The sequence below is a fragment of the Triticum aestivum genome, chromosome 2A (assembly GCF_018294505.1).
Source record: "Triticum aestivum cultivar Chinese Spring chromosome 2A, IWGSC CS RefSeq v2.1, whole genome shotgun sequence".
Taxonomy (NCBI): domain Eukaryota; kingdom Viridiplantae; phylum Streptophyta; class Magnoliopsida; order Poales; family Poaceae; genus Triticum; species Triticum aestivum.
In genome coordinates this window covers 588906020-588922304 of record NC_057797.1, presented here as the reverse complement: position 1 = coordinate 588922304, position 16285 = coordinate 588906020, and the positions used below count along the sequence as shown (strand labels likewise).

At 43.7% G+C, this 16285-nt stretch overlaps 1 protein-coding gene across 6 annotated transcripts; it reads right to left on the bottom strand.

Annotated features, from left to right (window-relative positions):
- Positions 1–8952: 8952 nt before the first annotated feature.
- Positions 8953–15931, bottom strand: LOC123189590 (cyclin-dependent kinase G-2). Of its 6 annotated transcripts, none has more exons than XR_006495898.1 (10): positions 14096–15931; positions 13870–13998; positions 13618–13753; positions 13396–13484; positions 13196–13307; positions 12974–13080; positions 12709–12882; positions 12531–12638; positions 12255–12329; positions 8953–11446 (listed from the first exon to the last, which is right to left on the bottom strand). XR_006495898.1 is itself a non-coding variant. In XM_044602043.1 (7 exons), exons 1-7 carry the CDS (start codon positions 15607–15609, stop codon positions 12789–12791), a joined length of 2181 nt encoding a protein of 726 aa, XP_044457978.1. In that variant the 5' UTR covers positions 15610–15931; the 3' UTR covers positions 12378–12788. The 6 variants fall into 6 exon arrangements, 1 of the variants encoding a protein (XP_044457978.1); XR_006495899.1 differs by having other exon boundaries at positions 12531–12635; XR_006495900.1 differs by lacking the exons at positions 8953–11446; positions 12255–12329 and having other exon boundaries at positions 12378–12638.
- Between the last annotated feature and the right edge of the window lie 354 nt (positions 15932–16285).

Sequence of the window (16285 nt, the reverse complement as noted above, 5' to 3'; positions counted from 1 at the left end):
CAGAAGTTTCATGATCATTTTTATAGCGGCGACAATGAACTCAAGTTGTCACATCTAACATTGGGTAAACAAAAGCATGATGAATCGGTCTCCGATTACGTCAAGAGATTTAGAGAAACAAAAAACCGGTGTTTTAGTTTGGTGATAACCGAGAGGAACTTGGCGGCCCTAGTGCTGAGTGGTTTGAGAACTCCCATTAGAGAAAAGCTAGAAGGCTATGAGTTTTTAAATATCAACCAAGTCTTACAAAGGGCTTTGGCTCAGGAAAACCGAAGCAAAGACCTCAAAGAAGTGCATAGATACAAAGTCGATCGTCCAAAGATGAATATGGTGGAATATGATAGTGATCACTCGGACAATGAGGGTGATGTTTTTTCTACTGAATTTGTTTGGCCATCTAAAGCCAAACCATTTACTTGCAATGATCTGAAACCGATTCATAAGAATCGTGATGAAGAGATGAAGTTTACTTTTAACATTGCTAAGTGTGATAGAATATTTGATACTTTGTTGCAGGCTAAGATTATTAGAATATCTCATACTTTACCGCCGTTTGAAGAGCTGAAGCGGCACGCTTATTGCAAGTATCATAATTCTTTTTCTCATGCTACTAACGATTGCAATGTTTTTCGACGACAGATACAATCGGTCGTTAATGACGGACGATTAAACTTTTCTGAGATGCAAGTTGATAAACAACCTTTCCCAATGAATACCATGGATTTGGAGGGGAAGAAGCTACTCATTCGGCCAAAGGTAGCCGAATTTGCTAATAAAGCTAATGTTATTGTTGGTGAGCCCAGGAAAGACAAGGAGGACAACAAGATCTTGGGAAGACAGGTTGTGCTTGATAAGCAACTTGGTGGCAAGGAGATAATCAAGATCACCATCAAGAATTCGACACTCGGGGGGGCAACCACAAGTGCAAAAGAACACTCATGTCAGATTTGTTAAGCCCAAGAGTCCAGAAGTTGGTAAGTGGAAGACGAATGAGTCTAAAGTGCAGCGCAAGAAAATCAAGCCAACTTTTGATATGTTGTTGTCCAAGTATGCCAATCGTGCGGCCGGTTCTAACTCTGACCGGTCATCAAATTTGAAGCACTCAAGGTCACCTCCTCGGGAAGAATTTCAGCATCATGCGAGGCCATGTGGGTCGTGGGCGTCGGGACCATGGATGCCGCCACTCCCCTATGCGCCATACTACATGGGAGGTTTCAATGGAGGATGGGGGCAGCCCCCAATGACCCCTTATGCTTTTCATCCGGGTTGGACAGAACCAAGGAGGCTCGTTCATGAGAGACTTTCTTATCCCACACGAGGCCGTTTGAACAATGGTATCAATCGGCCAGTGCAAGATAATCAAAAAAGGGTCGGCAATCAAGAATGGCGTGTTAAGTCGCCAAGTGCTGCAATGGTCGAGTCAAGCAAAGGCAAGGAAAAAAACGATACCGACTCACTCATCTTGGGCTCCGAAACATTCGCCATACAACAGCCGATTATGCATAACGATCTGACTGAGCCGATACTTGCTATCGCGCCAAAGCACTCGGCTAAAAACCTTGAAGAAAACACCAGCCAAGTAAAGACGAGAGATCCTACACACACTCAACCAAAGTGGTGTCCTCCGGGGTTAACAAAGACACAAAAGAGGAAACTACAGAGGTTAAGGAGTCAAGAGATGACATAACAAGAGGCCGAGAAGCAAAGGGATAAGTTGTTCAACGACACTCGGCCCATGGTGCTTACAAAACAAGTGTGTAGGCCTAAACAAATACAAGATGCAGTGGCTTCTACACCTACCACAGCAGCACCTGCGCCACCAAAGGAGGACGATGCGACAGCTATTACATCGTCTGTGACACTTCTTACTTCTCCTTCACTTGGACAAATTTCAGAATCAGTGGATGCACTTGAAGAAGAGGATGATATGTTGGACTATGAGTATACGCCAGTTCATGAAGGTATGGATATCAATATGGTATATTACTTACCTGCTAAGTTTCGTGCTGTAGATGAGGAAGGGGAGGTGGTTCAGCTGGATTTTGGCCCTAAAAATGCAATATTCGAGAAGCCAAAAGACCCAGTAACGCATCTGAAACCGTTATATCTCAGAGGTCATATCAATGGGTCACCGCTCACTCGGATGCTTGTTGATGGTGGTGCTGTGGTGAATCTTATGCCGTATTCGGTCTTCAAAAAATTGGGGTTGCATGATGAAGAGTTGATAAAGACCAACATGGTGCTCAATGGATTTGAAGGCAAAGAGAAAACTAAAGCCAAAGGTGTGATGTATGTGGAGCTCACGGTGGGAAGTAAAACTTTGGCTACCGCATTCTTTGTCGCTGAGGTGCAAGGTAACTACAACGTCATACTAGGCCGTGATTGGGTTCATGCAAACCACTGTGTGCCATCCACTATGCACCAGTTTTTGATCCAGTGGGTTGGTGATGAAGTGGAAGTCATTCATGCGGATAATTCGGCCTGTGTTGCTTTAGCCGAGGCATCGGTGGATTGGCAACACCCAAATGCCACTTGCTTGACGGGACGTGACTTGTCAGAGTTCGATTTTCTCAGCGCAACCAAGAATGGTTTCGTGCCTGTCTCTTTAAAGCCGACTGAGTGCAATCGGCTCCAAGGTATGATATGTTTAAATGGATCCTAACTCGGATTGGTTACAAAAGCGACTTGTAGAATATCGGTCCAATGAGAACGATATGTATGAGTCCATAGAAGAGTTAGATGATATGGATAAATTAGGACAAGGTTTTACATCGGCCGATCCATTAGAAGAGATAGATATAGGAGATGGTTTAAATCCTAGGCCGACATTTGTAAATGCAAATTTAAGAGCCGATCATAAAGCTAAGTTGATTGAGCTGTTGAAAGAATATGTTTGTTGCTTTGCATGGGAATACCATGAGATGCCAGGTTTAAGCCGAGAGCTAGTGGAGCATCGGTTACCTATAAAGGCTGGTTTTAGACCATATAAACAATCGGCCAGAAAGTTTAATCCAAAAACATATGACCGGATCAAGGAAGAGATCGGTCGTTTGCTTAAAGCTAATTTTATTAGACCTTGCAGGTATGCCGAGTGGATTTCTAACATTGTCCCAGTGGAGAAGAAAGGATCCGGCAAGTTGAGGGTGTGCATTGACTTCAGAGATTTGAATAGGGCTACACCCAAAGATGAGTATCCTATGCCAATAGCTGATATGCTTATTAATGATGCTTCTGGACATAAGGTTATTAGCTTTCTAGATGGTAATGCCGGATACAATCAAATTTTTATGGCCGAAGAGGACATGTCCAAGACAGCTTTTCGTTGCCCTGGTTTTCTTGGTTTATTCGAGTGGACAGTAATGACATTCGGATTAAAAAATGCTGGCGCCATATATCAAAGGGCTATGAATTTGATTTTTCATGATTTACTCGGTGTCATACTTGAAGTCTATATTGATGATATTGTTATCAAATCGAACGCTTTTGAATCTCACTTGGCCGATTTGCGTTTAGCTTTTGAAAGAATGAAAAAGTATGGACTGAAGATGAATCCTTTAAAGTGTGCATTCGGCGTGTCAACTGGCAAGTTTTTGGGTTTCATTATTCATGAAGATGGCATAGAGATTGATCCCAAAAAGATAGAGGCCATACAGAAAGTGGGGGCTCCAACATGCAAGAGAGATATGCAAAAGTTCCTTGGCAAGGTCAATTATTTGAGAAGGTTCATAGCTAATCTATCAGGGAAAGTTGATGCATTTACTCCTATCCTTTGGCTAAAGAATGATGATGATTTCACTTGGGGGGCAAAACAGCAAGAAGCATTTGATATGATCAAGAATTATTTGTGCACTCCTCCGGTGATGAGAGCACCCAAGCATAGGGAACCCTTCAGACTTTACATTGCAGCAGAGGAAGGAGTTATTGGTGCTGTTCTAACTCAAGAGACCGAAGGAAAAGAACATGCCATCACTTATTTGAGCCGCCGCTTATTTTACGCAGAGACAAGGTATACATTTATTGAGAAATTATGTCTATGCTTATATTATGCTTGCACAAAATTGAGACATTATTTAGTGCCGAGTGCTTGCGTAGTAGCTTGTCAGACCGATGTCATTAAATACATGTTGCATAGGCCAATTCTTAGTGGTAGAATTGGCAAGTGGGCTTATGCTTTGATTGAATATGATTTGGCTTATGAATCTCTAAAATCTATGAAGGGCCAACTTGTTGCTAATTTCATTGTTGAACATCGGGTTAATAACAAGCATGATAGTGATATGAACCTTGTTTCATTAGTACCATGGAGATTATACTTTGATGGTTCAGTTTGTAGCAATGGCCAAGGTGTTGGTATTGTTTATATATCGCCTCATGGTGCTGTTTTTGAAGCCTCATGCCGCTTAGAATATTTTTGCACAAACAATCAAGCTGAATATGAAGCATTGTTATTCGGCCTAGAGATGTTACTTGATATAGGTGTTACATATATTGAGGCTTATGGTGATTCGTTACTAGTGGTGCAGCAAATATCCAAAGTCTTTCAGTGTTTGGACGAATCACTTAATATTTATCTTGATAAATGTTTAGATATAATCTCTACTTTGGATTGTTTTAGCATTGCACATATATCTAGACATGACAACTGGAAAGCAAATGAGTTGGCAAAGCAAGCATCTGGATACCATGTTGATCATGGCATGTTTCATATTTCTCAAAGTCTGATGTCTTGTCTTACCAGTATAGAAGAGGCCGAACCAGAACCCACTGATTCAGTCATTAACAAAAATCTAGTGCAGGTGACAATTCCGACTGGAGGAAGCCCATTGTTGCTTACTTACGTAATCCGAGTGAAAGGGTGGACAGGGCTGTTCGGCGTATGGCTTTTAAATATACTATGAGGGATGATGATCTTTATCGCCGAACAGTTGATGATGTTATCTTAAAGTGCTTGGATGAGGACCAAGCAAGAGTTGCTATGGGAGAGGTACATGAAGGCATTTGTGGTACTCACCAGTCGGCTCCCAAGATGAAATGGTTATTACGACGTGCTGGGTTTTATTGGCCAACCATGATTAATGATTGCTTCAGATATTATAAAGGGTGCGAAGCTTGTCAAAAATTTGGTGATATTCAGTTGGCTCCTGCTGCTATGTTACATCCCATTATCAAGCCGTGGCCTTTCAGAGGATGGGGTTTAGACTTTATTGGACAAATTCATCCGTCTTCCTCAAAGGGGCATCGGTTCGTATTGGTGGCAACCGATTATTTCACTAAATGGTCTGAAGCAGTACCTCTCAAGAACATGACACATACGGAGGTGATAAAATTCATAACCGAGCATATTATTCATAGATTCGGCATTCCTCAAACATTGACTACAGATCAAGGCTCCTCTTTCATGTCACACCAAGTTAGAGAATTTGCCGAATCTTATAACATAAAATTGCTCAATTCATCTCCATATTATGCCCAAGCCAATGGACAAGCTGAGTCTAGCAATAAAATTTTAATCAAGCTCATCAAGAAGAAGGTTGAGGATAATCCAAGGAGATGGCATGAGTTGTTGTCTGAAGCTTTGTGGGCACATAGGATCTCAAGGCATGGTGCTACGAAGGTAACTCCATATGAGCTAGTATATGGTCAAGAGGCTATTTTACTGGTGGAGGTAAATTTGAATGCTTTGAGAATAGCCAAGCAAAATGATTTATCGGCTGTAGACTTTTATAACTTAATGATGGATAACATTGACGAAGTTGCCGATAAACGTTTGGCTGCTTTGAAGGCCATAGAGAGAGACAAGTTAAGGGTGGCAAGAGCTTACAATAAGAAAGTCAAGTCGTAGAATTTTCAAGTTGGTGATTTCGTCTGGAAAGTAATTCTACCGATTGGTTCAAAAGATAGAAAATTTGGGAAGTGGTCTCCTAGTTGGGAAGGTCCTTTTAGGATCGCAAGAGTAGTTCCCGGAAATTCATATTTGGTGGAATCCATACAAGGGGCGTTGTTACCTCGAGCTCTCAATGGCAAGTACTTGAAGAAATACCACCCGAGTGTGTGGCAAGAAGCCTAAATAGGCAATGGCCGATACATAATTATCGCCCTAAGAAAAATAAATGGCCGATGGGATGTTGACATCGTCCTTAGAACAAACACAGTACAAGTTATTTTTCAGCACACAAGCTTTGCCGAAAAACAGGGGGGCATGTGTTGACACCAGATTTTGGCATGGTTAAGAATCCGGGTTCGTATGCAAAAGTTAGAGGCAACACTTCGCGGGCCGGCCCTGAGTGGGAAAGAAAACTCTTGCCGGGGTGGAAACCTTGTCAGAGAGGAACCCTGGCCGGAGTATAAACCTTGCCGGAGTAAAACCCTTGCCGGAGTACAAACCTTGCCGGAGTGAAACCTTGTCAGAGAGGAACCCTGGCTGGAGTACAAACCTTGCCGGAGTACAAACCTTGCTGGAGTGAAACCCTTGCCGGAGTACAAACCTTGCCGGAGTGAAACCTTGCCGGTGTGAAAGCTTGCCGGATAGAAACATTGTCGGTGTGGAAAGCTTACTCGGATGAAAAACTTGCCGGGTTGGAGGCTGTGATAGTCAATCGGACGAGAAGTTGAAGATGGGCTCAAAAGGTTATTCAGATGATCTCGGATGGAAAAACGTTCAACATGAAAGTTGTTCGTCTCGTCGAAACGATCGATTTTGATATAAAGATCGTCCCAATCCGAATTCATATGCAAAAGTTATGGCCGCTACAAGATGCTGCTACAGTAGATGGCCGGACACTCCGGAGGCAACCCTCCGGATTCCATATTTTTCTGCTGTAGGCCGGACACTCCGGGCATGTCCGTCCGGGGTTTGGATTTTTCTGCTGCAGACTTCGGTAAACAGCCAAAACCTCTCTCAAGATGGCCTTTAATAAAAAAACGTTCAACATGAAAGTTGTTCGTCTCGTCGAAACGGTCAAGATTGCTTTTGGGCACGTTTTCATCCAAGATCGTTTACTTCCTCAAAAGTGACCTGCAAGGTGCTGCTAGGTTGTAAACCGAACAGTTTTGGAAAGTCCAGATTCCGAGTTGGACCCAAACTAGGGTTTTGGACGTGAATTCTAACCTTTCCTTGCACGGAAAGTCCATCCGCCTCTTATATACCCAAGGGGTGACTGCCGATTGAACAACACACAATCGAACAAATCAATATACTACTTTTTCATCTATGTTTTATCTCTCCACCGTTTTTCTATCCCGTTCTTCGCTGTTCTTCGTGTTTGAGAGCTGCGAATCCCGAGCCTCTAGGGGCGAGCGAATCGACCTAGGGCAGACCATAGCCGCCGCACTCCCTGACAGGGTCCCTCCCGGGGGTGTGGGATTTTCGGGTCCGCAAAAGCGCCCGTCGACTGTCTTGCGTATCGCGCTGTCGGTCGGGTCTCCTTCGACATGAGCTGCGGTGCATCACCCCCGCCGTCGAGGGTACACGTGACGTGTTCGTGTGTCAACAGAGGACGTTGTCACCAAGGTAGGAACAGAGTTGGGGGGCCCCCATTCCACCGGTGGCGTCGTCACTTGCATCGGACAAGCTAGATACACTGCCCAAAAAGGGTAGAGACAAACCATCCTCACAGGTTGCTTGATGTCGTTGTCGAGGACATCGTTGCCAAGGTAGAACGAAGCCGAGGGAACCTTGTTCCACCGGCAGCAGTATCACCGCAAAGATGGAGGTGGGGAATGATATTTCACTGACGGCATCATTGACGTCGCGAAACAAACCGTAAATGAAGATCCTGGGTTCCCAACCTCCCATCGCCAGAGGAATGGACGGAAGGGGAGTGGACTTATGGCCTCTTTGGCGAGGGAGAGAAGGGATAATGAGCACTTCCCTTTCGCAAGGAAAGTAGAAGGGGAAAGGTTTGGACATTCCGATTTATTTCCCTAGAATGTTGCATTAAAACTTTCTAGTTAGGCACTTGAAAAATCCCTTGGTAAATAAACATTTTTTCTTATGTAGGACAAGGTTTTGCCAAAAAAAAACGTATGTTGTATTGCATATCAGAGAAAAAAAATCTTGAGCCAGTTTGGCAGCAAAGTTTTTAAAACTGCGGTATTCTAAAACCTCAATATTCCAATGCTTGGTCAATGAATAATTCAGTTTTGAAAAACCAAAGTTTTTCTCGAGGAAAATAAAGGCATTCAAATACTGCCAAAAGCATGATATTGAAGATACCATGGTTTATAAAACAGTTGTATTTATGTTTAACAAACAGAAAAAAATTAAACCATGGTTCTTGGGGAAAAAAATACTATGCTCCTAATAAAACTTTAGAAAACCAGGACTGCCAAACGTTAATAAATTAGTGGTTTGGCCTTTACTGGTTATATAACCGTCGCTTTTGAGTAGTACTCCTTTCGCCCCAAAATTCTTGTCTTAGACTAGGTCTGTAGATGCGTTGATGTATTTCTACATTTCAACATGTATTACAGCAGTTGCAACAATTTTGGCCGTCCGCGTCTACAGACCTACCACGTTAATAAAAATTGAACTTTTTTTTTCTTTGCTTTAGCTGATCCACGGATGGCTTCCAGGGGAAGGTTGAATGTACAAACACATCTTTTTTTTTTGAGGGGAAATGTACAAACACATCTGATCTAAACAGTACTCGGTGGGTCGCACCGCGGAGCCCTCTGCGGTAATTTTGCTTTGACGGATGACTAGGAACTTCGGATGAGCGACGGGACCCAAAACCCGAGGCAGACAGGAGTTACTCCTACTAGAGACGGCGGGAGAGAGCTCAGGCGGTGGTCGCCTCATCGGTGCAGGCCAGATAGTGTTCCGCGAAGTGCTTGTACGTCTCGATGTTTTTTAACTGCCGGGACCATATGTTCCAGCGAGGCCCTTTGGTTGGTTACCACGTGCGCATCACACGTGACAACCACATCTACTCTATCGACAGCAGTGAGTCATGTCGGCGAGAAACACTGTGGTTCTGGGGAGCGTGCACCGCCCAACGACCACATTTTACTGTCTCACCGTGAAACGTTCTTTCAGTAACATATATATGCACCCATGGAAGTATTTGATTATCTTAACTAATTAACGAGCTATTTACATTTGTACATTAATAATATCACATCGAGTGTGCGCTGCAGCGGAGTAGTATTGCTTGAGTCATCCCGTGCTCCTTGCTTGGTCATATCCCCGTCGACCTGCAAATAATGGAGTCTACACAAGCCCACGCCAATGGGTGGTGAGCAACAAGATTACTCAACTATGGCAATCCAGAAGACTCGAACCCATGGTTCAGCGGGGAGTGCAACAAAGACACGGAATGGCACTATGGCAGTTCACGTCCAGCGAGGAGACCGATATCAGGCTGCTTGTTATACAAGAGAACTATTTAGGGCTCCTTTGATTCAAAGGAATTCTATAGGATTTCTGAACGATTGAAATCCTTAGAAATTTTTCCTATGTTGGTCCTTTGATTCATAGGATTAGATACCATAGAAATTTTTCCTATTGGATCTTTTATACTACATTTCATGAAAATTCTAACATCCACTCCAATCTTTTTTTATAATTCCTTTTGTTTTCCATATGGCATCAAACACTCCTTGCTAATCTTATAGGATTTAATTTGGCATGCCACCCCAATCCTATACTTTTTTTATTCCTACATTTTTAAAATCCTGCGAATCAAAGAGGCCCTTATATCACGGACTAGTAAAAGTAAAGAAGCCGAAAGCATTCTTCTGCTCGCAAGCTCAAATGAGCCAAACAGTAAAACCAAAAGAAAATGATTTTTTTAAGTGCTGAATTTTTTTGGTAACCTTTGACAAAATATTTCTACCCTTGCAAATTTTCATCACAAAATGGAAGTCATGGCAAAAAAAAAATCAATACTCCAAAATAATTTCAAAAATAGCAGTTTTGGAATGTCGATTTTGTTCTTTTTGCCACAACTTCCAGGAATGCTCGTTCCTGATAAATTTTTGCAAGCAATACTCCCTCCGTCCCATAATATAAGAACCTTTTCTCGTTCTTATATTACAGGGAAGAGGGAGTAGAACATTTTGTCCAAGGTTAACACAAAAAAAACATAAGTTTTTTTCTTTTTTTTTTCTATTTTTCATGATTTTACTGTTCACCAGGAGCATGAGGTCGGGTGTAAATGCTAGAAGAAGCATCCTGCTCTTCCATAAAGTGACGAGCCTCAGAAGTGCAACTCTGATCCCGGGAACACATGCACATTGGATAAGCAGTGAAATCCAAAAAAAAAACTTCCTAAAACATTGCCAACAAATGTTGCTTTGTTTTCTACTACTCCCTCCGATCCATATTACTTGTCCTAGTCGTGATGTAATGGCATTCGTGAGGTCCAGGCAACAAAAAAACAGTGCTACAAAACTTTGTCAACTCAAACAAATAAAAAGTTTCAATGTGTAGCCACCAACAAAAACCCCACTCTACGAGTTCTCAGTTACCAACATAGGTTATAATGTACTCCCTCTGTCAGTAATTCAATTCCGGTCCTGAGATGTTCTAACCATTTTCTGATTCAAGTATATAGACACATTTTAGTGTCTTTGTTCATTCATTTCAGTCCATATTGAAATATGTAAAACATCTTATATTTGCGAACAGAGGGAATAGACCGTAGTTACCACTGCAATCTTTCTATTCTGCGCGCCGACACCACTGCAACTACGCAGATGTTTATATCGCAAAAACATACTCAAGCCTGCTGATGGGCTGATATATCTTCCGCAAGAACTGAAACTAAAATAAGAGGCAAACAAATGGGCAAGAAATTGATCATCACATTCGACAACGCAAAACTCCGAATCACCAACGTCATACAGAATGAAGTGGCAAGTAGCAATTGAACATTTGTAGTGGCAAGGGCAGCTCATGTAAACCCATGACAAGAAAACACTACTACAAGAACATCGAGAACCATAAGCAGTTAAGCATCCCCAAAGAGCATGCCAAACGTTTGTTCCAAATGTGGCCCATCAAAACAACCAGGCTACCATAACCAAAGTGGGGAACAGAGAGCACGCAACACTAGTATTTCATCCTAATTTTGACCTCCCTCACTAATCTAAATAGCCTCAATTTCGTGGAGGTGAGTAAACAATGCCAATGTTGTGGCATTTACATCAGTCAAGGAGATATTTCAAATAGAAAACAAAGTGTCGGCCATATGGGAGAGGACGAAATGAAAGTTCAACAAAAACCATACTCCATGCAAACAAATAACAGATGACCATCCCCAAAAAACAGTTGGATGAATATGGTGCATTAATAAACAAGGAAGGATAGTAAACTGACCAGTGACCACTATGGCTCACTCAAGTAACAGATGAATACACTTCAAGACCTCCCACAAAATTTAGTCACTTAGGTACAACAAGCTGGCGGCCATCAAGCTTCCTCTTGAAGCAGCCACAGCTTAAGCTGCAGACGTGTCACAGATAGAACAGTTGTAGTAAGTCCAACCAACTCTCTAGTACTTGAGCAGAATGTAAAAGTAGTTATCACCAAATGCAAAGAACATAGCGATGGAGTACATCTTTGGCTACCAATAGCACAGAACAGCAAATTTACACACAAAGAAGACGTGGGAGAAAAACTTAACAAGCGAACCACATTGCTCAAGAAGAGATATCCCTGATCTTTGATCTTGTCATGGGCAAGTAACCAGCTTTGTAAAACGGACATTTAGACTAACTACCGGATAGAAATGAAATCCAAGTGCTCCCTTCATGTTCTCAATTTGCTCGGCAGATACATGCATGTCAAAATGGCACGATAAATATAAAATAGAAACATCACAAAGAGTAACTAAAGAAACATAACATTCTTTACTCGTATCCTAAATCGATAGACATATGACGCACAGGCATGGAAGAACAGCTCAGATAAAGGAATTCTTGGTGAATAATACAATGTCTGTTAGATACTTCGATACTAACACTGACTTGTATACATCGTCAAGGTGGAAAAGAGAATACACCCATCCAGGCTGGGTCTTCATTCAAGTCATGTTTTGCACTTTTCTTCGTTCTCAATCATTCTCTTTTTTTCACCTTTTTTCAGAATTGGGAGTTCTTAGCGCTACGAACATGATTAGGATTTAAGACGGTGTTTCTTTATGAATACTAAAACAGAGCCCTTGGGTATAGATGATCTTTCAGAACATGTATTCATCAATTTTTAATCAGCAATACATCTCTTGAGGTAAACAACTCTTGAATATATTTACCTTTCAAGTTGTATTACTGTCCATGATTTCCTGAAGAAAAGCTAAAGGCATCCTTCCCCTTCGCCACTTTCATTTCTTGCAAACAAAATGCAAAAATCAAAAGAAAAGAGCACTATAGGAGCAGAGAGAAAAAAATGATAGATTCTTATAATCTTATTGTAAATCCAACACACTGAGCATTGTTTACAACGTACCAATCTGGAATATTTTACATACATAGGTTCCAAAGGTGAAACAGGTGTAAAGTGTGTAGCCAATAAAGCCAACAGGCCAAACCTTACGATGGAGGCAGGTTAGATCTGCTTTCATGATCAATCTGGTCGGAGTGCTAATCCTGTGAACAGAATTCTATGATGGGCCACAAGTCACTAAGCACAAAGCCTGCTAAAGAACGCTGTCAGTTGCTTGAAGACACCAAGAAGATCTGATACTTCATGTCCATGGCACATCTCACCTCAGAAGCCATCTGACCTCACTGATTCAGGTTGAAGTATAGCAGTCAGTACGAACAAAACCCAAGCAAGCGGTTTGAGCTCAGCCGAAAAGGCCACGGTTGCCTTTTGCTTGCAGTTCTTTCAACCGTTGCTCCTCTAGAGGATCAGGACTCTTCATATACCGTCTGGTACGCCTGATATTTTATAGCATTAGATATAAATGGACTATTGAACATAAATGTTTATAAGCATAGGATATGCAAAACTGATGGGTAAAAAAATCACCTGTCCAGTTCGTTTAGAGCTGGAAATGTTGGCATGAAGTCCTTCGACTTAGGTAGAGGTACTTCACTGAACCATGGATGCTCCAATGCAGCCTCAGCTGATATACGCTGTACAAGAAAATCAAGTGTCCTTAGTCAGTAATATAAATGACAATGAAGCGTAAAAAATTGACAACGCAAGATTCGTGTAGTCACGAGTCCCATTGAAGAGTATTAATTTTACCTTCGCAGGATCATAAGTTAAGAGCTTATTCAACAGATCAAAACCAGCTTCAGATAGGTTTGGACGCCCAGAAAAAGACGCAGCTGGGAACTTATCCCTTAATCTGTTGTACCTGAAGAAGAAAAAATCAAAATATGATGCAATCATACAATCATATACGCTCGGTGGAGAAACAACAAAAGCAGGTATAAGAAACATACGGTTGTTTAACAAAGTTGACTTTGACACCAGGTAACTTGGCATAACCAGGCCATATCTTCTCATTAGGTGTGCCAAGTGTTCTAAATATCTACAAGAAAAGTAGCTTCACCATAAGCTATCATTGAATACATATCTATATTGGCGGCTACAGCTATCAGCAACATAGAAGAATATGCACTGTGAAACATGCATGGAAAGCATACATAAGACAAATGGAGTACCTTGTCTAGCTGTTCAAACTCTGTTTTCCCATTGAACAGTGGTTCTTTGGCGAGAAGCTCTGCCATAATGCAGCCCACGGACCACATGTCAATAGCAGTAGAGTATTCCTTTGTTCCTAGCAATAGTTCAGGTGACCTGTAGCCAAGGAGGAGAAACAGACATCAGTGTGATTTATAAATAAAAGAACTTACAGTGAAAAATTAAGGTAGTCAAAGCGCTGCTGTGGAATCTGATGTTGGCTGGTGACCTACCTGTACCACAAAGTCACAACCAATTGAGTATAAGGTTTTAGTGGGCTCCCATATTGACGAGACAGTCCAAAATCACATATTTTCAACTCACCACGGTTATTCAGCAATAGATTTGAAGTCTTCAAATCCCTGAAATAAATGAGATGCTTATCATCAGTACATAGTCAACAGGAACCTGGTTATATAATATCTGAAGAACAAGAACAAAAGGTAAGCTAACCATTACCTATGAAGTACCCAATTGTCATGAAGATATTTTACACCCTCTAATAGCTGAAGCATTAAGCATTTGACCTCACTTTGGGTATATGGCTGCTTCATTGTCTCCATGACACCCTTAAGATCATGCTCCATGTACTCCATCACCATAAAAATACTATCAAGACTACTGCCAACTACTACTTCCTTAACGTCAACAATTGAAGGGTGATGGAAAGATAAAAGGATGTTGATTTCCCTAAGAGAGGTCAACGGGAAACCTTCTCTCTCCTTTTCCATCTTGACCTTCTTCAATGCAACAATCTCAGCAGTCTTCTTATCCTTTGCTCGATATACAACACCATAGGTGCCTTCATTAATCTTGTTGAGCCTCTCAAACACATCAACACTTCTGCAACCTTGCAGCATATTGATACATCGATGAGCCGGCTTCACTGGCTCAGGGGTTTCAGACCTGCGCACTTCATCCTCCGAATCAGAAGATAGAAGATTAGCTGAACCATTAACACTAGCCTCCCCTCTATCAACATCCATGTAGTCACCTTTACCTAATTCCAAATCTTCCTTCTCATCGTTACCCATTCTCCCTGAATCAGATGACCTTGACATGGTCCTCCGTCCAGACATATCACTGGTCACAACCTCCCCAAGTTCTGGTGTAGGAGTCTTCTTACCCTGCCCCAGCTCAGCGGAATCTGCAGGAGATAAGACTTTCTTCTTCCTCAGTGTTACACCCTCCTCGTCGTCATCGTTAGCACCTGCCCACCTTGAAGTTGATATGTTCCGCATTGTTGGGTACTCCTCTTCCTCCTTTACTTTACTCTCCTCTTCCTCCTTCACTTTACTCTCCTCTACCTCAAGCACTTTACTATCCTGCAGCACGTGCAACTGCTCAGTGTTGTCAGTGTCAACGGCAAGGTCCACATCCATTGGTGAATTGTCCACGACCAACCTCTCTGGGATGTGCCCCTGTGGTGGCAGCGGGGGAGGGGGAGGGAGTTGAGCAGAGGAGGACTCCACCACTTTCTTGTCACTTGCTGTATCAGCAGAAGCGGAATCCACCACTCCCTTCAGAGTCACTGTACCAGAATGTAACGACGGCGGCTTTGGGCTATCCCTGTCCCAAATTATCGGCGAAAATTTCCTCTTTTTGCTGGGCGAAGGGGCAGCAGGCGCCCCCACGGCCACCTCACCCTCCCTGCTAGAACTGGACATGGTATTCTCCCCTGCCGCTCTGCCTGACCTCCCACCAGAGTCGTCTGACGCGCTCCCGCTGAGCACCTCGCCGGGCTCCCGGTCCCCAAGCCTGGTGGAGAGGCGGCTTTTGGGCGGGTGCGAGCGGCGGTGGCCATAGCCGTTTGAGAATTCCCTGCCACCGCTGCTGCGCACGCCGTCGCGGCGGCGGTCGGCGTCGCTCCGGTGGCGGCCGCCGAGGCTCTGGCTCCTCCTGGCGGCCTCGGCGTCGGGCTCCCGCTCCCTGGCCTCGTAGTCCCGGTACCCTCCGTGGCGCCCGGCGGCCATGAGCGCGAAATCCGAGCCGCGGAGGAATCCGAGCGAATAGCCCCCGCCCCCGGAATTCCGCGGCCAACCCTAGATCCGTACCAAAACCTAGAAAAACTGCGGCGCGATTCGGTCCCGGGGCTGGGGTTTGGATCTGACCTCGGGTTCGAGCGGCCGCGTGGGGCGCGTGGCCTCCGGCCGGGGTGGCGGTGGCGGTGGCGGTGGCGGCGGCGGCGGGAGACGAGAGGATTCCGCGAGGCGGGCGATGGGGTGGGTGGTGCGGCGGAGCGAATAGGATGGGGAGGGAGGGGGAGTCGGGGACGGAAGCGAGCGGGTAGGCGCCGCTTCGCGTTGGTGCGTGGCCGCGGCCGGCTTTGCGGCTTTCCCTTTCTGGACTTGGGAAACCCGCGGGCTCCTCGTGGGCGGGGTTTCGCGGGTGGATGGCAGGTGGGGACAGAGGCTGCGGGAGGTTGGTGGGTCCAGGCAGGTGGTGGTTTTGTTGGAAACATGCTTCATCAAAGGATTCCGGGATCGGAGTTGGGCTGGGCTGGCGGCCGAACTCCGGGCTGGTGGTGGTTTCTTGGATTCTCTCGAAAAAAAATACTCCAAATAATTTCCATTGACATCTTCTTCTTCTTTTTTCGACAAGAAATGATTGACACTGCTCCAGTTTCATGGGATATCAAAATTTACTGCA